Here is a 23,621-nt window from a genome sequence, read left to right as displayed (position 1 = left end):
TTCTCCCCCACCCCCTTAGTTCCTTATCTTAGTACCCCCCTCCCATTACTGTTTCTTCCTTATCTTAGTCCCCCCCCCCCCCCCCCCCCCCCCCCCCCCTCCCCGTTACTATAGATCATGTTGTGGTAGTTCAGAGGTGTAGGGGGGGCTTGCCGGATGCTGTACCCCTCTGTCAGTCCTGCAGCATCAGCGCTGTGGCTGCAGCGTGTGAGAGCAGTGGACTGGCAGGCCCCTGTAGATGATACCTAATGCATTTATTTCTCTTTGTCCGCCAAAAGGACAGTCCTAGAATCTTTGTGAGGTCTTGAAAGTAAAACTGAGCTGTTAAATGATTTAGTTTGAAGTCTGATGTAAACGGCGGAACACGCCCTTGGCATCAGAAACACGTTTTTTTTTTTATGGGGGCGTATTGCTGGTATAACATGTTTGAATGCTCTCTTACAGAGCTGATGTTTTCTTTTGGTGCATTGTTTGTTTTTGTTTACTATTTTTGTTATTATAGCCTGTGTATCAGTTTCAGCAGTTGTATGCATTGTAAGGACAAGTACTATAAAAGGGACAAAGACTTCCACTGATGGAGAGGGAGATATTTTAGAAACAATATTTAACTGATGGGAAGAAGTTCAGGGTAGTTGGCTGTATTATATCCAAATGCCCTTGAACATGCTTCATTAACTCTCCCTTGTCCTGCCTCCATTTTAAGTACCTCTGTGAAATGGTCACTCCTCATTGCTGGATACTGTATTCTCACGTTTTTGTCGGAATGGTTGGATTTGTGTTTTATGTCTATGGACATTACAGATAATGGTACAAGAACACAGAGGAACTGTCTTGCACAGAAAACATATCACCAGGTGATATCCTGAAAACAACAGTATTTCAAAGATCAAAAAATTGTGTTTGTTTGAGCCTTTTGGTGTGGAGGCTAATGAGGCCACCTAGTGGCCTGATAGACACTATGCTCTAGAAGCAGTCACAAGTTCACATTTGTTTAGGATGATAATGTTTTATCATGCTGGTGAGAGGTTTTAGTTTTGTTAGAACCTTTGTGTCCCTCTATTTCTTATGTCAGGTTTTAGATCCTAGAGGAATGACCTTCTAGTCGGGAACTTAACTGCAAGTAGTCCTGTTAAAATATTGGAATCATAATGAACGCACTATTATATTTCTCTGGAACGTAGCCCCTTGTAAATATTCAACACTATTGCCTGTCAGAACAATACAACATGGGTGACTGGTTAGGGATGCAATTACTTTATCATTGTTGGTGTGGCCGTCCATTTCCAGAAAGAAAGAAAAGATTCAGAAATCCAGTTTTCTGTTGTATACTTCCCAGGTTAGTTCTAGGTGTTTATACCCGAGGTCTTCGTTACTGTAGTAACAGAACCGCCCGCGGTCCCACACCTAGTAGTCCCTCTCAGTGCTCTTCTTTAGGAAAAAGGGATGAAGTAAGAATGGAACTGAAAAGAGCAAAGTGTGCCTGAGGGAGAGGAAAGGGAATGGGGTCATAGGTAATTTACAGGATGACTGAGTCCTCCCTCAGCGCGCTGGCTGAGCCCAAACAGGCCTCTCACAGCACGGGGAGGTTTAAGCACTTGTAGCCGACTGTGGGTCTGGTACGCTGTGAAGGGTGGCACATCTTAGGGCTGTTATTTGATGATGCGTACATGGAAGACGGTGGACTTTGTGCCCGTGGGGGTTGCCTCTCCTCAAGTTGTGGCAGCAAGGTGTTTGAGGCATTTCATAGTATTGCATGCATGGCAGCACAGGCCCAAGGGAATCGTTGAAATCTGCAATGCCATTTTGATTTTGGTAACGGATTTCCTTCACAGCGATCTATCAGTGTTGCATGATGCGGACGACTGAGCTCGCTCAAATTTGAGGTTGGGTTCAAAAACTGTCATTAGAAGGCAAGTGACTTTTTATTTTGAAAGAAAACACACAAAAAAAAAAACATTTAGATTTGATGTATGCGTGTGGTGTTGCTTGTCCTCCCGCAGTGGCTGTCAACTTGTGTGCCTGAACTGCTTTTGCAAAAGACTATTCCACACTTCGATGCTTCCTCCTCCAGATGTGTTATGGACTTAATTTGTGAAGGAAGCTTTCACCAACTTGGGCCAAACAGCCCAGTCAACCAAATTGTTGAACACACTTTTAAAAAATATGGATGTGTAATTTTAAAAAGGCCACTGCCTTTATGCACCATACATTTTAATTCAACCAAATGTCTCTAATTTGATTGCAAGAGCTGAAATTTACAACAAAGTTAGGTTTTTGGGGGGGTTGAACTTTTGTGTTGGAAGAGAAAGTTACTGATCTTCCTTGTGTTATTGTTGATGAATTGGCATGAATTTGAAGGCAGATGAATGTATATCTTTGTACAAAACCATTTAGTTCACAGGACGTTAGTTATAGACACAAGGAAAAAAAGATAACATTTTATAAAACTTTTTGTATTAGAACATTAACAATGGTAATTTTGTATATACAAAAGCCTCAGCTTTCTGACTAGCAGAAAGGTTAAACATTCCTACATTTTTTTTAAATGTACCATCTGTCAAGAATAATTATGTAAACATTATGCGCAATGTTTTATGTGCCTTTTATTTGGGTTGTCTAAATAAAAGAACTATGAAACATGATTGTGGACTGTCCATATCCTGTCTCAGTTTCGGGAGGGCAGAGGAAATGTGGTTCACACACAGTTCAACACTCCCTGAAAGGTCTCCAGATTCTCCCCTCATCCCCAAGGAAACTCTGTGGATATGAATGGATCTGATGTATATGCAAACGGTTATTATTTCAGCTAGCCCTCCACCTACGGCCATACTGCTTACACCTTTCCAGATGTTCAAAGTCTTCAGGTGCCAGGGACTGTTTGATATGGAATTCAGTGTTCGTCTTTCGCTGGCTCCCAGTTGGCATGCTATTGGTCTAATTAGAAGTGCCTGTGACTGTTTGCGTATTGCAGAGGATTATGGGGTGTATTGTGCCAAACCATGCTCTGTATTTGACAACATTTTTCCGGTGTTTTTCTCAATTTTATTTTTAAGAATTAAACTTGGAAACTTTGAGGGGTTTGTCTGTGCCTTATTGTCTGTATGGTATGTACTGAGATTAGATGTTTACCAGTTTAAAAAAAAAAAGTGGATCATGTACTAGATGGGCATAGAGGTTATTGATATTTTAGTAGGCTACTTTTGGAAAATCATTTATATTGAGGATCAAACCTGAAATCTGAACCTACCACTATGTTGGAAGGCACTGACCAGAACTCCTGATTCAGAAGAGGCTACGGTGGAGTGCAAGAGTTATAATAAACATTACCTAAATGCAACATGAAGTTGACCCCCCTCACCCAAATAATATGGTAGGCTACAGAAGGCTGTGGACAACATCCACCATACTTTCTCTATGTGGTTCAAATGCCCTCATATCTCAATTATTTGTGAGAACATAATAGTTCCTATCTGTGGGCTGTTGTGCTTACCAGAATCAGTTTGATTTTTGTAGTTTTTACACATAGTAGGAATTTGTTTCCTAGTATGTGTAAAAATTACATATATATATCTCACACAGGCCTATTTCTAAAAGGTGGGTCAGGACCCCTGCAGACTCAATGGAGACGGATCATAGCAGATGGAGTGGGATCCATGCACACACACCTACTGTACACATACACAACTACTGTACACATACACACACATTCCTACAGTAGCCATCTATACACACCACACACACCTACCTGTAGCCACTTACACCACACAACTAGCTACCTACACACACACACCACACACACAAGTGGCTTGGTGTGTCTGTGTGTGTAGGTGGCTAGTTCAGTGTGTGTGTGTGTGTGTGTATGGTGTGTGTTGGTGGCTAGGTGTGTGTGTGTGTATGAGAGAGTCTGTGTATGTAGGTGGCTAGGTGTGTGTGTGTATGGTGTCTAGGTGGTGTGGTGTGTGTAGGTGGCTAGGTGTGAGTGTGTGTATATATGGTGTTTGTAGGTGGATAGGTGTTTGGGTGTAGGTGGCGCGGTGTGTGTGTGCATGTGTGTGTAAATGGCTTCTTTGTTGAAAACATCAAAGCTAAACTTGAGAAAAGAGGAGTTGTTGGAGCTGTGTTCCTGGACCTCAGAAAAGCCTTTGATAGTGAATCACTGTTAATCACAAAACTGGCAACATTCAACTTCTCTCCCAGCACCTTACACTGGTTCAAATCATATCTAGATAACAGAATTCAGTGCGTTAGGATCAATGGCCAATTATCACCTACTCTCAACTACGACGTTGGCGTACCGCAGGGCTGTGCTGACACCTCTCCTCTTTAGCTTATACATAAACGACTTGCCATCAGTATGTGTGGGGGCAGACATACAAATCTATGCTGATGATAGTAATTTATGTACACGCCTATAACACTGAACAGGCAGCTGCCAAGCTCACAAGAGTCATGGTCAAGGTCACAAAGTGGCTCTCAGACTCATGTTTACACCTGAATGTGAAAAAAACGGTCTATGTTTTTCTCCAAGAGGGCAGTAGACCCACCAAAACATCCTGTGTATGTGTCAGGTACTAAACTAGAGGTGGTTTCCAGCTATAAGTACCTGGGAATCACACTAGTCTCTACACTCAGCTTCAAACAAGTCAAGCACCCTCGGGCCAAGATCAAGTTCAGTCTACACAACTTTAGGTACATACGCAGTAATCTTACATCCGACGCAGCCTTAATGTACTTCCATGCTATCATCATGCCACAACTCACTTACTGTCTCACTACACTTATGACACAACCCTGGTTACCATACGGTCCGTTTACAAGCAGGCTTTAAAGGTGCTAGATATCAAACCCAGAAAACATCATCACTGTAATATACCTACCTTATCTATAAAATCCTTCATGACCTTGCACCTCCCCCACTTACCACCTTCATAACCCAGAAAACCCAGAACTACAGGTTAACCAGATCCACAGCTCGTGGTGACATCTCAATCCCAGGAAGATTAAGCACATTTGGTCAATTATCATTTGCAGTCACAGCCTCTGAGACCTGGAACACTCTCCCTGTACACCTCAGAAACAGCACCACACACCGCTCATTCGCTCACAACCTCAAAACCTGGCTCTTGTGTAACCAGGTGTGTACTTGTGCCTAGCTTTGTCATGCCTACCCTGTCGGTCTGCATCTGTCTGTCTTAGTCTTTGTTGATCTGTCTCTCTGCATGCTTGTACCGTATTTTTAATTTTATTTTATGTGTTTTATTGTGTCAATGTTGTCCTGTGTTTACATATTACTTGTGCTACTGTTGTCTATGAGCTCTGTCCTAAGTCTTATGTCTGTAAATGTTGTCTCAAGTTTGGATACCTCTGTTTTATGTGTTTAAGTCTAATGTCTGTAAATGTTGTCTCAAGTTTGGAAACCTGTTTTATGTGTCTTATGTCTGTAAATGTTGTCTCAAGTGTGGATACCTCTGTTTTATGTGTTTAAGTCTAATGTCTGTAAATGTTGTGTCAAGTGTGGATACCTTTGTTTTATGTGTTTAAATGTGCTCTGTTTCTGTCCTGCTTTGCTTGTTTTGCCTGGTTGTGTTTATACTTTGCTGTATGTTTTTAATTGTCACTATTGTTTTAATGCCTTGATCCTTCTTAGGTTGCTTTAACATCAGGCCAGGGACAACACGTGAAAATTAGTTCACTAATCCTTGAACATTTACAATTGTAAAATTGTTGATTAATGTACAATGTCCCTGAATCAAATAAATCAATAAACTAAAAACTAAACTAAACTAATGTGTGGTGTGTAGGTGGCTAGGTGTGTGTGTGTGTGCAAGTGGCTAGATCTGTGTGTGTGTGCGTGTAGTTGGCTATGTGTGTGTGTGTGTGTGTGTGTGTGTGTAGTTGGCTATGTGTGTGTGTGTAGGTGTGTGTTTGTTGGTGGTTGTGTGTGTAGGTGGCTAGGTGTGTGCGTGTAGGTGTGTGTGTGAAGTGTAGGTGTGTGTAGGTGTGGGAAGCAGGTGCGTGGTAGCAGGTGCTGGGCATCTGTCCCTCTGCAGCTTCTGCTGTGGTCTCTAATAGCCATGGCAACAGCTCTAATAGTGTCTTCAATGGTGATGGCCAGTTCCCGGTGTATGCAGCCTTTCCCTCGGAGTAACAGCAGCTCAGTCTTGTCCAGGATGAGCTTGAGGTGATGTGTTGCCATCCACTCCAAGATGTCAGCCAAACACCCAGCTATGCATGTGTAACAGCCTTAGAACGGCTTGTTACAATAATAATACAAATAAACAGTCTGGCTGTATAAAAATGTGCAGAGGAGGCGTGATCTTGGGTCTGTCAGCAATCAGCATTTATTCTGTAACACACAGATATAGGGTGATCATAAATGTGGTCACACTCTCAGACAGGGCGCACTGGCATCCACAACGTCAGCCCCTTCTCAGACTTTTGGCACATGAGCGAAATAATAAATATGTAAGCTACTAAATTAAACAGGCTACCTAACTAGTAGCAAGGTACTTGTGATCGTATAGTGTATAATTTACAAAGTACAAATTTCAGAGAATAAAAATAAAGTTATAAAAGCGCATAATATAAAATAGTACATGACAGATCCCCCTTTTTTAAGTGAACAATAATTAAGGAAAACATACCTGTAACACACAGATATAGGGTGATCATAAAGGTGGTCACACTCTCAGACAGGGCGCACTGGCATCCACAACGTCAGCCTACAATACAATGGAGCAGCTAGCTAGCTAACTAGCAGTTAGCTAGGTGTTAACGGCTAACGTTAGCTAACGTTTGACATTTCACACATCTGTTATAACGCTAATTTACATATTTAACGCGATGTGAATAGCAGATATTATAAACAACATTCTTATTCATTTTGTTCAAATAAGTGAATGAATGAATTGCAAAATCCACAATTTAAACCCTTCTTTGTTCACGGAGAACCCAGAACCCCAGCTTACCCCTTCTCAGACGTTTGGCACATGAGAAAGTCTCGAGGTGTGCAACGCCAATTATGGCCCCATCAACAACAAGTGCAACATCAATCACCACCCATCCAAGACAACAGTAAACAGTAATGGAACCAAAATTCATACAACATAGATTCTGTGAAGTTCACTAAGATCTATATTTACACTGTTACACATGTCTCCACAAGAAAGTTAACAATATCATATCCTCTTTTCCCCATCCCCGGTCAACGCTCCGTGCACCAACCTCACCTCCCCACCCCCACCCTCTCTTCCCTCTCCGCTCCCCCTCTTGACCCTCTCCATGTCACCTGGTAGGAGCGGCCCATCAGGTAGGATGCAAACAGGGAACGTGCAGAGCCAGCGACACCTTTCACCTCGAGGGTGGAGAGAAGGATCTGGTGGTCTACCGTATCAAATGCTGCTAACAGGTCTAGCGGTACCAGGACAGAAGAGAGAGGGCAGTCTCTGTCGAGTGGCCAGCCTTGGACCCGGACTGGTGGGGGTCTAGGAGGTTGTTCTGGTGGAGATACGAAGATAGTTGGTTAAAGAGCACGTTCAGGTGTTTTCGATAGAAAGGATAGAAGGGAAACCGGTCTATAGTTTTTGAGAGGGGTCGAGAGATGGTTTCTTCAGGAGGGGGGTGACTCCGGCAGTCTTGAAAGCTGAGGGAAAGCATCCTGAAACAAAAGATGCGTTGATGAGCTGGGTTAGGAAGGGAAGGAGTTTGGGTGCAACAGACTGAAGGAGAGTGGAGGGGACAGGGTCTAAAGCACTTGGTGGGGTGGCTAGATGTTACAAGGTTGAGGACCATGTTGGGGGAGAGGGGGGAAAAGTAGGATAAGGTGGGATGTGGAGAGCAGAGGGGGAGCAGAGAGGGAAGAGAGGCTGGGGAGATGAGGTTGGTGCATGGTGCGTTGGCCGGGGGGTGGGGGAAAGAGGATCTGATATCGTTAACTTTCTTGTCAAAGAAGTTGGCAAAATCGTCAGAGAGAAGGGAGGAGTAGGAGGTGGGGGCTGGAGTAGTGAAGTTTAGAAGAGTTTTTTAGGATTGGAAGCAGAGGTTAGAATTTTAGAGGGGAAGAAAGCAGCTTTAGCAGCAGACAGGGAGGAGGAGAATGCGTAAAGAAGAGATTGGAAATTAAGAAGGTCCTCTGGGAGTCTGCCTTTTCTCCATTTACGCTCAGCTATTCTCAGGCTCCGTCTATCAGTACGCACTGAGTCCGACAGCCATGAGGCAGATGGAGTTGGCCGTGCTGGCCTGGAGATAAGGGGACAGATTGTCCAGAGAGGAGGAAAGAGTAGAGGGGAGAAGATCAGTGGCAGTATCAGAGGGTAGGAGAGAGAAGGATTCAGTGGCAACCTAGGAGGGCAGAGGTAACAGCAGAGGAAAGGCCAATAAGGCAGAGCGAACGGAGGTGGCTACGGGTAGTAACCATGTGGGTAGGAGGAGGAATTACGGGGGAAGAGGGAGAGGGACTAGGACATTAAACTTTGGTTAGAGAGGAGTACATGAGTAGGAGGAGAAGAGGAGAGGTGACGATCGAAGGAGGAGAGGAAAGAGAAGAGGTTCCAATTTCTCACTCTGGATGTTGAATGATGAGTGAGGACTCATCATCAGGGAAGTGCGAGACTAGTGTATCAAGCTCCTCCAGGAACTCACCAAGGTTGATGAGTTCACTGGTGGGCGATACACAACAAACGGTGAGCTTGATTGGATACGTGACAGACAGCATGGAATTCGAAAGAGGGCAGGGAAAACTGGAAGTGACGAGAGAATATTTCCATTTTGGAGAAATAAGCAGGCCAGTACCACCACCTCGCCTCGCAGCTCTGGGAGTGTGGGAGGAGTACACATCTGACAGGGCTGCGGGTGTGGAAGTGTTCTCTGGTGTGATCCATGTCTCGGTGAGAGCAAGGAAGTTGAGGGAGAGCGAGGATGCATAGCCTGAGATAAACTCAGCTTTGGGCACCGTCGACTGGCAATTCCAAAGTCCCCCTGTCACCACTTGTTTGCTATGAGTTGAGAGAGTAGAATAGACGAGGTTAGAGGGGTTACGGAGACTCGGGGTAGTGTTGGCGTGAGCCCTGGAGAGGGGAAAGGACAGGAGTAGGATGCAAAAATTGCGATGGAAGTTGATATAGTTAGTTTATTGCTTTATCTATCCAAAATGGTATGTGTTGTTGTCGTTACGTTTTGTGTTTATATCGATTTAGAATTATTTCAACATTTTCTCCCATGCAAATGATAGGGCAGGTGCGAACCAAACCAGTAGAAGGCGTAGTTTTACGCTTTGGCTCCCTATAGCCATGGAAACAGCGTATCTCTAATAGCCATGGCAAACAGCGTGCCATGGCTCCAGCTTGTGGCAGCAGCTGAGGGCTCCATTCATCCCCACTAATAAAGTAGCAAATTGAGACATCTTATATTACAGGTTTTCCCCCCACATGGTTGGGCTACTTTATATAGATCTAAATCAGTGTTCATCGAGCCCAGGTCAGCAGTTTTAGCGTGAAATATAAGACAAACTAAAGGCGTTTTAGTAGTTTGCCTGTAAAGCAGTTTAACTTGGCACGAGTCGCGTGACAATTCTGACAGTAAAAATAACCGCATATCACGTATGTCAGCAGTTTCCTTCCTTCTTCCACTCATTTCACCCATGCACCAAATCTCTCCAATAATACTCCGTGCACTCTCATGCCCGGTGTATTTCACGTATCTCACCACTAGGAAGCTGTGTGGATCTGCGTGTGTTCCTGGGACTGCACACACTGATGCAGCAGGCTCTCTGTGACCGACGGGCATTGGTATTCTCGTAGGGGCTACTAGCTGGTTGTTATCAGTCAACACAGGGCCATGGTGAAGCTAGTAGCTAGCTAGTCCTAAACTAGGGACTAACTGTCGAACTGTTTCACGGACCTAATCTCAATTAGCAGACGCTGATTTAAAAAAAAACAAAAAAAACATCACACACATAAAAACAAAGGAACGTGGACTGTTCGCTGACTGTAATGTAAGTAAATAACAGATTTAGCTAGCTAGCCATCCCTTTCGGCTAGCTTAGCACGTCACTGTTGTGTTTTGTTTGTTTGCTAACGTTAGTGCCAAAGAAAACAGGACAATAATCGAGTTGCTGCGCATTGAAGTGTGCACAAAGATGAAAGGACACTGGGCAAAGACAGCTGATATTTAACGTTACTAGCTAGCTAGTATGCTAGCCTAACGTTACTAGTTACCTGAACGACCCAGCTAGCTAACGTTAACGTTAATATGTTTTCGTGGTGGACTGTTGGGAATGGGATAACAGACGAGGCCTCTGGTCCTCCAGCCCAGCTACTGCATTCTGGCACGACGTGGCTCAATCGTATCTGAAAACGTTAGTTACACACTGAAAACAAGCAAGTAACCTCCTTGTAGTTTGATGTTAGCTAACACTAGCTGTAAATAGGCAGTAGACACGGTCAACTGTCCAGCTCCTGCTAGCTACGTAGTTGTCCTAAGTTTGCTGGCTGCGGCTTCAATAGCCTAGTGCTCAATTATGGAGCTACGAGCAGTTTGTTTACTGTAGCTACAGGGATGAAGCCGATTATAAAACCGACAGAAACCACCACTATAAAGTATCAATCATTCATCCTCATCTGTAAATGTGTCTTATTTGAAATAATTATATTAAATTTATTCAGAAATGTTTGGACCACTGACCCGATAAATCAGGGTGGTGGTTTCTCAAAAAGTGTAGCCTAGGTCTGTTCATAAATGTGTAGATTTTATTATGGTTTTCTTAATCGAAAGTCATTGAAGGTTTTGTTTACCATCAAGGACCGCATTGAAAACTGTGCCTATTGCTACCTCCGCCGCAGTCCAGGGTGAGAGGTAATGTTTTTGGTGGCGTGCATGGGTGCGTTTGCTTGTTTGTTTTTCTGTTAGCAGCACCAAAACTACTGACTGATTTTCACGAAACTTTGTGGAAGGGTGTATCAGTGTATCATGGTCCAACTTAGAACCCATTACATTTTGGAGTGGATCTGAATCACGGGGTGGGTCCACGAGCCACCCAAACACGACTGGCCATTCATTTTTTTGGTTCAGGATTATGCAAAAACTGCTGGACTGATTTTCATGAAACTCAGTGGAGTGGTGTATTTGATGGGCCACCTTAGAACCCATTAAATTCAGGAGCCAAAAATGTATTGTCAATGGGGCTTTGAAACAGCCATATCTTGACATGGGAAGGTCACAGAGACGAGCGGTTTGGACTTGCATAAATCTCTTGACCTAACGATTGCAGCAATACAAAAATGCCCTGCTCACACGCACGAGCGCGTGCACAGCGACAAAATGCATTCATGGGCAGAGGTCTGCTCTCCGAGCACCATTTCTAGTTTTGTGTGTTATCCTCTTAGAATGAGACATGATGTGATGTAGTCCAATGACTTTGAATTTACACACACACACACACACACACACACACACACACACACACACACACACACACACACACAGTCAATCCATCTTTGAACATAAACCATAGAGCTTGGATTGAGGCATCTAATGAAGATCTCTTTTGTGATTATGCTCCACATCCTCGTCTACACATAGGACCTATGGACCAGAGGATGATAACTTCACAAGGTCTCATCACGCCTCTCCTGGCCCTCTATTTGGCCCCTCCAGAGACAGGGAGAAGGCAGTGAAGCGTAGGGGAAATCTCTGAAGCCGTATCAAGGGCAGTGGATTCTGGTATCGCACTGAATCCTCCTGACCCTAGAATAACATTCAAGGAGGATGGCAAAGGGTCATGGTCAAACTGACCCAACCAGGATGTGTCTCCAAAGAATCAACCATAAAAAACCACAACCATAAAAACACTATAAATCATTTGGAGAGATTTGCTGAAAACTTGGAGCTACTGAAACCAGCCGGAATGTTAAAGTGGACAACCATTCAGCACACAGACACCTCCCTCACCAGCAGGTGCTATGGAACACTACAGTAGTAGAACCATAATCACTCTGGGATTCTGGCTCAAAATTTGTTGTTAACCCCAGACTTTTTTTTTTTTTGCCTGAGCAGCAAAGTTTGGGGCGGAGGCGGAGTATCTCTTGTTATCATAGAACTCCTCCCCCTTCTCCCTCTGCTCTCATATAACCCCACACCGTAAAAAAAACAAGAAGTGATGCCTTGTGGGAACCTTGAGCTGTAGAGCAGTGAAAGGGGTGGGTGTCATTCACAGAGCAACTAGTCTAGTCCCCATGCCTGGGTTCAGAGACCTCTATACCTCAGTAAACCCGTCATGTTGAATGAGGTGATCTGAAAGAGCAGGGTGAGGCTCAGTACAAACAAAAAAAGTTTGTTATGTTAACTTTTATAACCAAGATTAAGCATCTGTCACCCAACTCTTTGTCGTGGCAGTAGAAAGACTAAACAAAGGACCGGTATGGCTAAAGTGTGCAGTATTGTTGTACACAATGAGATGAATCTGTCTGAGCTATCCAACCAGTCAAATGATAACAAACATAATTCAAACAAACAAACAAAAAGTCCTGGTTCCAAAGTCCTAGATGATCAGTATTGGGCTTGTACAGTTTGCTGTGCACAGTGAGGTTGGTGAGTCTGTCTGACAGAGCAGGGATCTGTGAGTGCTGCTGCTCCTCTAGCTCCCAGGAGGAGCAGGCAACAACTCCCCTGCACCCCCTGTGTGGCAGATGGCCCGGAAATGGCCTGCCTCAGTCATTATTGGGTCATTATTCGTTTTATAGCGTGCCTTCTGACAGATGCAGCAAGGATGACACATCGGAGGCTTCCAGGAAATGAGGAAGAGAAGTTGGACAAAGGGCATGGAGGGATTCTTTTTCGGTTTTGATTAACGCTTCTGAAACTGATGGGCTCACTGCAACACTGCTCCTCTCTCTCTCTTTCTCTCTCTCTCTCTCTCTCTCTCTCTCTCCCTCTCATCCTTCCTCCTCTGCACAAAACCAGGTCATTGAACAGGAGGATTATGGGCTATTGGAGTGTCACACAGCTTCTGTAGTGCCATGCTTATGGGTCACACAAAGGATCATTGTAATTGGTCGAGGGGATCAACAGTTCTATTTGTTATTCGTTTCTTTTTACTTCAGTGACCTGGAACTCTTCTTCACCACAGTTATTCTTATTGTCACTGCCCTTGACATGAGGCCTGCAAGCTCCTGCCTGTTGGAAACAGCAAGGTGAAGAATGGATGAGAACTTCCTGTTTTGTAATGCATAGAAGGGCTGCCGTGTAACAGGACAACGGGAGAGGGAGAATATGTAAGGGATAAACGACAACAAGGTTGTGCAATTATGGGAAAATAATACTGCACAATGCCTTAGGCTGTTTTACACCTCCACGTTTGGGAGGGTTATTGGGCCTAGAATGGGTGAAGGATGGGGCCATCCATGGTGACAAAAAGTTGAAAGTGCTTAAGAGCCAATGATCTAGATTCACACTACCTGATTCATGTAGGGAAGTGGTTCCCTCCTGGCTCTCTCTTCCTCCAGCTCTGCCTGAAATCTTGGCCTCCCTGGGTAAGGGAATGACATTTGGACTAATTGATTCAGTAAAACAATTGTTAACTAGAAATGGTGCTCGGTGAGCACAAACCTCCGCCCATGAATGCATTTCGCGATTCTGTGCACATGTACGTGCTAGCAGGACATGTTTGGTGTTGCGGATTTGTATTAGTAGGCTATGTTTGATGTAGCCTACAGTAGACAACATAGTTGTAATTGTAACAGATACTCGCCTGTAAGCTTTTCATCATGGATAACTGCTGCATGCATTTGCGAGGTAATCTTCCAGACGAATCAGGCAGGTTACCTAACGTTACCTACTCTAAACTACATCAAACATAATAACAAAAATAATAATAATAATAATGATGATAAATTACACTTATACTGTATAGCGCCTCTCTAAAAACCCAAGGACACTTTACAGTGATAGACAAGTCAGACAGACAACAGAGACAGACCAAAACAAAAATACTAACTAACTAACTTATTAACTAACAACTAGGACTAACTAACTACAGGTCAAAGGCCTTGGTGAACAGGTGGCTTTTGAGGGCTGATTTGAAGATGTCCAAGGTTTGGGCGTTACAAATCTCTGTGTTAGTGTGGATGTTTTAGAAGCCTCCGATGTAGAGCACTGGTCTTTCCAAAAATTTCAAAGCAGGCTGTAAGTTCGCGGTAAAATGGTGCATCTGCTGAATGCTTTTTTTTGTTATAAGTTTGAAAAATCGGTGTGTTGTGACAGCGTGTGAAAAGGGTAATTTGCATGACTCTGACTCTCAATGCGTGAGAGTTGGCAGCTCTGCGGTAGGCTATTTTGAATGACAGAATGACAGCCTGTGTCCCTTGATCATGGGGCAGAGAGAGACAGCCCTGCAATTGTCATGAAAACAGCATTTGTCCTTCGTCCAACACGTTAAAGGCGAGCCTATCCAAAGTTACCATTACATGTCCATCAGAGTCTAGTGCTCCAACAACTAGATTAATATTATTTTGTTTTAAATGCATAGAAAGATAATATTGTTTGCGAAAACTGCAAGTAAAGTTATATGTCAAACGCTGAATGAACTCCTCATTCTAACAAAGAGACAATGTTCTAAGAAAAAATAAAAAAAATAAAAAAGAATGTTCCAGTCAGGATTGGAACTGGCACCTCCAGTATTGGAAGTCCTGTGCTCGACCACAACGCCACATAAGGCACTGTGATTTAGCACTGGAAGCCACATTGACAAAGACCTGAGCCTAAATCCCAAAGTGAAAGTGAACAAGTGAGACAAGTTTTGTTTTAATTTGTGTATCCGCCCAGTGATTCCAATCCGCTCTAACATTTAATGGGTTCTACGTTGGCCCATGCTACACCCCTCCACTGAGTTTTGTGAAAATCGGTCCAGTAGTTTTTTCATAATCCTGCTAAAGTATTAACCAACAAATACATGCCACCGAAAACATTCACTGACCCAAATACATTTGACGGTGACAGGCAATGGACATGTTTGGCCATTTTGGGTGGCATTTGGGCATTTTAGAATCACCCATGCCATGGTGTACTGGGCCTCCAAAATCACTTGCCAGCCAACTTTGCCTCAGGGATCAAGATGAAGGATCATGGGGCTTTTTCATCGACTAGGGGTGGATCTTTGTGAAGTTCACTACAAACCATCATGAATTTGAGTAATTCCCAAAGCTCCTTGTCGCCCACCTTACTACTTGATTTCACTGTTGAGCCCACGAGCACAACTGACCCCTCTTTCTTTCCCTTCCAAGCACAGACAGAATCTGTGTGTGGGTCAGGATTGTAAAGATCACAGTAATATTATGACGGTGAAAGGTCTGAAGCTAGGCTAGCACTTCAAAGCAACGCAGTTACATAAAGGTTAAGTTTATGGATAATCCTCTGTGCAGTCAGCCTATGCCGTGCTCCTCCTATTGTAATGCTGCACGATGCAGTTGTGTTGTGACAATGGAGAGAGGGGTGATAGAACGCTAGGAGAGGCTGTTGAAATGGTTTAGGATGCACCTTTGTTGGCTGTGAAAACAGGACGAGACAGAAAGTGGCCTGTTTGTATAGGCCTGACCCTCGTCCCAGGGAATCACCTCCCCCAGCGGCCGAGGACCCCTGACCTGGCGCCTCTGTGACAATCTGGCAACAGGAGAACAACAGTTCATTGTGCTGGTTGTGTGCATGCGTGTGTGTGTGTTGGGGGAGGTGGGTGGGGGAACTCCGTGTAGGGCTGTCCCAGACTCTGAATATTGAGTCAAATCAGATTTGCCTATTCAAACCAGAGATTCAACGATTCGTTCCTTCTTTTTTGTGAGTGGCTGTAAGCCAGCGCACCATAGATAGCATTTGTCTAGTTGTCCCTCCCTCCCTCCGTCCCATTGTTGACCTGCAGTTCTATGTTGCCACCACAAGAGGCAGTAGTCCCAGCACACCAAAATAAATACACTATGACCACGCAGTTTCAAGTTCCTCGTTCCCCATATGTCTAACGTTAGGCTGAGGGGAAACCGCGGGAGTCGGGACAGCTGTCAAACTAATCATACTCGCAGGCAGTACAATAAAGGCGCCTGTTTTTCTTGCTAAACATGCGTCATCTAGCCCACATTGTCCATCTACTTGTCCCCCATGTTTTATGCAGTGTTTCCCATAGCCTACATTAGGTTTGGGTGATTTGACGATAGTCTCCTCAACTGCGCATTTGAAAGCGTGCGCGAATAGGCTCTTGCGTTGAGCAGCAGTCAATAAGGAAATGTTTTGCCTGTCACTGAAGCATTATCGCGGACGTTAGAGCTCAATCTGTCCAAGGGGAAAAATATTTTTCCAGTGGATATCAAGAAGATTGATGAGTTTTGTGTTGTGATATGATATTCCGTTTGGAAAATGCATGTGATTGCTAGCACACAGTAGGCTAGGCTCATAGCAGAGGGGAGAGTGGTTCCCTGCCTTCTTCCTTCCACTGTCTTAAGTCTCCTTTTACAGCACAACAATTAGCTACAGTAATAGCCTAGGTCTAAAACGAATGACTGGCCTGTCCTATATAAATCACAAGGCAGGTGAGATGTCTAAGCCCACCAGCGCATCTTGACAGGGGAGCAAAAAAACAACTGCTCCACTTAAAGAATCTCGACTTAAGGGTCTGCAACTGATGATTTGACTCGTCAACTTTCAAGGGGCAGCCCCAATTCCATGATTGCAGGTTGTCATCTTAATTATTTGATGCACTTCTAATGTCACAACCCCCCTATTCACAAACGTTTGAGTAATCACTGATCTATTTGTCAAAATCAAGAGTGTTCTGTCATTTTGGTCACTTGCCCCATTCGTAGTAGCAGCCTGATGCTAGACTAGGCTATAATTGATTTTCTTCTAGCGCTTTCCAGTCATCTGTCTGGTCATTATAATACTTGTGATGTATAGCTCTGCACTGACTGAATTCCAAGCCTGGTTTCAAAATGGCTTTTTAAAGAACTGCAGCATCTGGCTATCCTGCTTGGCCTGCAGCCAACACAGGCAGGACATCATCCCTATTTTAATTCACGTGAGCAGCATTTGAGAAGAATCCTCTATATTGCACAGTCAGAGAATGTGTGTGTGTGTGTCCGTCTGTCCGAGTGTGTGTGCTCTTCTAACAGCCAACTTTGGGTGCGTATGTGCAGTGTTGTGGTTGTTGTTATTATTGTTGCTTTGAGGGGCTATGGGGTGGGGGTGTGTGGGTGACTGCCACGTCTGCCCCTCCTGAGAAAAGAGGGGCCTCACTCTTTCCAAACGACTGTTGAACAGAAGTGAAAGGCACACAGTACAGAACAGGACAGGACTGGGAAACAGCTTGGTCTTGTTTTTGGGAGAGTAACTAGCCTGGAATTGGAAAATGGTCTGGTCCCAAATGGACCAGAGAGGAGAACGCAAGCAGGATAACAAATGTGGATCGTCCACGTCGGTAGAAACCGTTGAGAAACGACAGCTCTTTGTGTACACGCTTCAATGGCCCCCACCCCCTTGTGGGGTATTAAGCCTAACACCTGGACTGGGAGTGTTTTTTTATGGTGCTGTTATTCCAGAGCGGATTGGCTGAGGGCTGGTGCAGGTGGGCCTTTATGATGCAGTAGAACCCTTGGCTACCAATTGTATCCATGGTTACCAATCTAGCTTTTCAATAGGGTTCTTAAACAATGTCGTTTGAGATGGGTGACCATCTCACCATAGAGATAATCGGTTTTATCACAAACTTGCTATGTTAGAAGACTTGCTGTGTGTTATTTGGTGTGCCTTTTCCAAACACATGGTCTCTGACCAGTTTTACTTTTTCCAAACATGCACCCAGACAGACAGACAAACAGATGCGCGCGCACACACGCACACACACACACACACACATACACACTCAGAACCAGCCTAAGTGTCACACTAGAGCAAAGTGAGGCACCCTGTTTTTATCAGAGCCATCCATGCCAATACGAAGTGAGGAGGATGGGGGGTTGCTGATGGGGCCTGGTACTGCCATGTGGCTCGGGGCTGGCACTGGGCTCATTGTTCCCTCCAGCACTAGGGGGAACGAGGTAGGAGGGGGCGGAAAGAAAGAGCGAGCGATGTCCAGGACGTCAGACATCAGAAAGATGCTACCGCTGCCCTCAGTAGACCCCCACATATTTTGAAACGCCCCCCCCCCGACCCCCCTCTCTTCTGGAAATGGAAAGCAGATATGGGGAGAATCCAGATGCCTAGACTTGGAGACGACGCTTGCTCCAAGTCAGGGATTATGTGAACTCTACTTGTGATCCTGGTCTTTTTTTCTACTGAGGAGAGGTCGCTGTGAGGTAAAGGATTACGTATTCCTTTTTCGTCTTTTTACTTTCAAGTAACCTAGACTTTGTCTTTGCTCTGTATAAGTTAGTTTTCGGATCTAGTGATCACTTGTTTATGTGATGACGTTATGAAAGTCAGGAGGGAGCACAGGAACACGTATTCTATAGGCCTGTGGAATCCACTGAATAGCATACTGTACCTGGTATTGAAAAATATACATGTTAGTTGATCCCAACCAGCCATTTAGTGAACATTTGGTACAGACTCCTTTCAGTTTAGTACAAGTTATAGTCTCACAATGTTAACAATTACCAGATATCATTTTTGTAACGGGAGCTACAGTATGCGTATGTTATGCATGATGATTGTTCAATATCTAGATTCTAGAGAGATTCCTGCGCCTGGTCTAGTCTGCCCATATGAGGGGACGATAGGTTACAAGGCATTGTTTAATCTTACTACCATGTTGGGGGTCTCTGGTTTACAGTAGGTCTAGCTCATGGTGCTGGTTAGCCTGTACCACATGAAATATTGCCTTCACATTCTCTTTAGTTGTTAATTAAACAATTAATTTGTGCTACAAATAAAAAACATCACAAAATCCATCCATGTACTGCCAATATGTCCAAAAGGGCTGCAACTATTGATTGATCCCTTATTGCCCCCCCAACCCATTTAATCTCTAAATACACATGGACTCCTGAATCAGCCTTCTCTCCCCGGTCAGACTGTGAGTCTAGCCTGGGTAGGCTATCAGAGACCGTCTGTCCCTGGTCAGACTATGAGTCTAGCGTGGGTAGGCTATCAGAGACCGTCTGTCCCCGGTCAGGCTGTGACTTTAGCCTGGGTAGGCTATCAGAGACCATCTGTCCCTGGTCAGACTGTGAGTCTAGCCTGGGTAGGCTATCAGAGACTGTCTGTCCCCGCTCAGGCTGTGACTTTAGCCTGGGTAGGCTATCAGAGACCGTCTGTCCCCGGTCAGGCTGTGATTCTAGCCCAGGTAGGGTATATCAGAGAGCTCTCCCCTATGATCTTTTTCAGAGGGGGTGTCACGGATACATGGTGTCGACAGTGTCGTTATAGACGCGTGCAGGCGTTTCTTAGTATCGGTGCATTTCTCTACACTGAGCTGAAATGAAATGAAGGGCACATAACGTATACATTTTTAAAAATTATTTACAACAAATAAAACATTTTTTGGAAAAAAAATACATTTCCTGCAGAAAATGTGTGTGAATACTTAAAGGAGAAGGCTCTTTTTCGACAACCTGGACCTTATTTACGGCATATTATAAGACGTTTGACTCACTAAGATAACTTTGTTGTAATTCAGAGGCCTGTAGAAGAAATTTAAAATCCAGCGTGAGCCAAGTATATCCATGTAATGGCGGCGAACGGGGCACCGAGAATGCAGCTTCTAAAAAATGTTTTTCTGCCGCAGGCTACACTCGCGGCTCACATTCTCTACGCTACGATCGGCTTCCATCATATTCTAAGTCATCTTCTATATCCTCAAAATCTGATAAATATTCAGCCATATTGCACACAATATTCCAGGCACCAACAAGCCGATCGTAGCGTAGAGAATGTGAGCCGCGAGTGTAGCCTACAGACGGAGAATAGCCAGTCTGCGCACTGTGCGCATGCGTGCTGGAGCAAGTGGGGAAGCTTTATTTCGTTTCTAAAGATAATATTACAGAGGCATATGAAAACCACAACAAGCCCTCGCTCTATGGAAGCACAACTAGCGATTCATAAAAATAGATTGATGAAAACAACCGTTTTGCGGCAGAAAATACTTTTTTTAGAAGCTGCATTCTCGGTGCCCCGTCTGCCGCCATTACATGGATATACTTGGTTCGCGTTGGATTTTAAATTTCTTCTACAGGCCTCCGAATTACACCAAAGTTATCTCGGTGAGTCAAACGTCTTATAATATGCCGTAAATAAGGTCCATGTTGTCGAAAAAGAGCCTTCTCCTTTAACATCTGAAAAGAAATCGCAAAAGCATTGCTGAAAATGCATAGCCTAAATTTGCAAATGTGAACTAACTTGAATGCAACGTCATTTAGTCCATAACACATAGCCTAGCTAATGTAGCCTACATAGTTACTAACAGTAAACTGTGGTTACATTACTTATGTAGCTAGCTACGGCAACAGAAAATGTTTACATTTCATCATCTCTCACTCTCAGTCAGAAAATGTCTGCTAGCCGCGATAATAATTTTTGTTAAACTTCATTGACTTACTAAAAACGTTAGCGATCTAAAAGTCTGCTATTTTTTGGCTTTTTGGGTCTTTCAGGAGGGGCAAGAGGTCCCGTTGTGGGGGCCCCTCCAAGGCAATGGTAGGGGAAACACTGGCTCTATAGAACAGAGACATCTTGCATTCTGCCCATACCAGGTCATTTCTTTCCTGGTTGCCCTGGTTTATTTGTGGCATCCTGCCACAGCTGTTAGACTGACCTCAACCACTACCGCCTGGTCTCATCCAGTGTTTCACTCTGTGAACTACCATTAACACTAATCTGCAATGGCCTGATGTCAGCTATGGTAAGCTTGGGCTAAGCTGGCTACCAGTATGCGGTCTTTTATCTTATTTTGTGCGTGCGGGTGTGTGCGCACGTGTGTGTGTGCACGTTGCACTTCCCCTCCTGCGCTGATAAACAGCGAGCTCTTAGCTGCTTGGCTAATTAACCCAATATAAAGTAGGGATAAATGTCTGCCCAGTATGCTTGTTGTAGCTTTGGGCGCGAGTGTGTGTATTTCCCCATCCCCACTTCACTGGCACACTTTCAAACGTTGGCCATTTACATTATATTTACATTAGTCATTTAGCTGATGCTTTTATCCAACGCAACTTACAATAGTTGCATTTAACGTAGGAAAAGCCAATGTACTACTACTTGCCAGAACTCACAAGTGCATCTCCTTTCTAAAACAAGTGACTAAGAGCATGATCTAGTCTAGTGCTGAAGGCATAGTGCAAGAATAGCACACTAAAAATACAATAGGTGCTTAAGAGGGAGGATCGTGGTAGCACTTCTTGAAGAGGTGAGTTTTGAGCCCAGGGCGAAAGATGGGCAGCAACTCTGCTGTCCTGACGTCAGTGAGCAGTTCATTCCACCATTGTGGGGCCAGGACAGAGAAGAACCGTGACCGTGTCAATCGACACAAGGGACTCGGAGTGATGGGGCAACCAGTTGCCCCGAGGTAGCAGAGTGGTCGGGAGGGGGTGTAGGGCTTGACCATGACCTGGAGGTAGGAGGGAGCTGTTCCTTTCATTGCTCTGTAGGCTATGAGGTTTAAACTTACCAGAGTTTTAAACTGGATGCAAGCTGTTACTGGGAGCCAGTGTAGAGAACGGAGAAGGGAAGTTGTGTGGGAGAACTTGGGGTGGTTGAACACCAGACGATCAGCAGCTTTCTGGACAAGTTCCAGGGGCTTAATGGCTGATGCCGGGGCTCCAGCAAGGAGGGAGTTGCAGTAGTCCAGGCGGGAGATGACAAGCCCTGCTTTGGACACAGGCACCATTTTACCAGATATGTAATCACTGTGGACAGGAGAATGTTCCTTCTTTCTATTTCCCTGTGGACGATTATGGTTCTGAATTATTAAGTGCTTCTTCCCGATCCGATCAGTTGCTCGAAGTTCTTGTATGCAACTGGTAGACTTGTCAGATGCCATCTTGTTTTCTATGTTGGTTAGTGAAGGGGGGTGAATTACACAGCATCAAAGGAGTTACATAATCCATACTACGTACAAATGTAGAATAGGTACAAAATATGCAGAAATCCAACTATACAAGAGTGCAAATAAACAAAACAGCATTCATTATCTTGCCTAGATTTTGTGAACATGAAGTTTGATCTTGACTCTTGGTCTTCTTTATGATGGTGGTATCTCTGTGATGTTGTTTACATGGTGGCATCTCTGTGATGTTCTCTATCTCTGCTAACAGGATCTCTCACTCTCTGTCTCTCAGGTGCTGACTGCTGTGAGACACTGCTGCTTCAACAGTTGACAGCTGGTCGAACCTAAAAACAGGACCCCCCCGCCCCCTCTCCACAACCCTCCGTGTTGGATGCAGCTGAATAACCAGCAGCAGAAGAAGAGAAGAAGAAGAAGAAGAAGAGTGGGACTCTCCCCTCCCCCTCAGAGGACGGACATGTTTGTATTACGATGAGAGACTGATTAAGGAGAGACTGAGAGGGTAGAACCTGAGCAGGCCAGCTGGTTAGAACAAGGGACTGACAGACGTTTGAGTGTTTGTGTGCGTGCGTGTGTGAGGCGAGTGCAAGGTGCCATCCTAACCGTAGGGATGACCAGCCTGTTCAGGCGCAGCAGTAATGGAGGTTCCCGTGGCGGGGGAGGGGGAGGGGGAGGCAGCTCCGCCCAGGGAGAGCTCAACAATAGCCGGCCCAACAGGCAGGTCCGGCGCTTGGAGTTCAACCAGGCCATGGAGGACTTCAAGACCATGTTCCCCAGCATGGACTACGAGGTCATCGAGTGCGTGCTGCGCTCCAACAACGGGGCTGTGGACGCCACCATCGATCAGCTGCTCCAGATGAGCATCAACGGAGGTGGCTCGGATGACAGCTCCGACTCGGATGACAGCATACCCCCAGAGGTCAGTGTGCGATCACTCGGTGGGGGGGTCACCGACATTCCTATCCGGAGCAAAGGTCTAGTGAATGAATGAATGAGTGGATTTTTTATTGCGTGCCAAATTGTATGAGACCAATCCCTCATGGGTTTATTTGACTCATATTTATTTGGAACAGTCGTATTAGCCTAGCGTTCATGGACAGTAGCCCAGTGTAATTCTGCCCTGGAGAAGCACAGGGAGGTGCTGGATTTAGCTCTAGCTCCTTACTGGTCATCAAGGACTTCAGTTGGTTGAATTATGTTTGTTACTTTATGTTTGGTGCTGGGATGAAGATTGTAAAACATTATTCGCTAGTACTGTACCCTCTATTGGTCAGAACTAAAGTTATACTGTAGATGTTAATGATCCTGTCTTGTTTTCCCTGTGTGGCCTAAGCGTTTAGCTGTTAGCTGTATACTTATAACCTAAGGCTAACCACCTCCTTCAGACCTGCTCAGCACCAAGGACTTGAGGAATCGATACTACTGAACGGATACTAAGTTTACCAGAAGCTACTAAAGACCCAGAAGTTGTCCAGTGGAGTTAGATTTCTGTAGGTGCTCTCTTAAGTGCAGTGCTTCAAATAGCCTCTATAGGAAAACTACTATGACCATGACCGGCCTCTCTCACCCTCTCCTCTTACAATTTCGCCTTTGT

General features: G+C 44.7%; 1 protein-coding gene across 2 annotated transcripts in view; it reads left to right on the top strand.

Moving 5' to 3' along the window:
* Positions 1-9,780: 9,780 nt before the first annotated feature.
* Positions 9,781-23,621, top strand: part of cuedc1b (CUE domain containing 1b) — a 28,432-nt gene continuing 14,591 nt past the window's right edge. The window contains exons 1-2 of one of the 2 annotated variants that reach the window (XM_084445144.1): positions 9,781-9,991; positions 22,302-22,946. In XM_084445144.1, coding sequence (XP_084301270.1) covers positions 22,638-22,946 — 309 coding nt within the window. In that variant the 5' untranslated portion in view covers positions 9,781-9,991; positions 22,302-22,637. Of the gene's footprint in view, positions 9,992-10,275; positions 10,355-22,301; positions 22,947-23,621 lie in introns of those variants that run through there. The other variant, XM_084445145.1, reaches the window with a different exon arrangement.

Source organism: Borostomias antarcticus, assembly GCF_949987555.1.
Source record: "Borostomias antarcticus genome assembly, chromosome: 1".
Taxonomy (NCBI): domain Eukaryota; kingdom Metazoa; phylum Chordata; class Actinopteri; order Stomiiformes; family Stomiidae; genus Borostomias; species Borostomias antarcticus.
The sequence above is the reverse complement of the archived record's forward strand: the minus strand, read 5'-3'. Positions and strand labels throughout refer to the sequence as shown.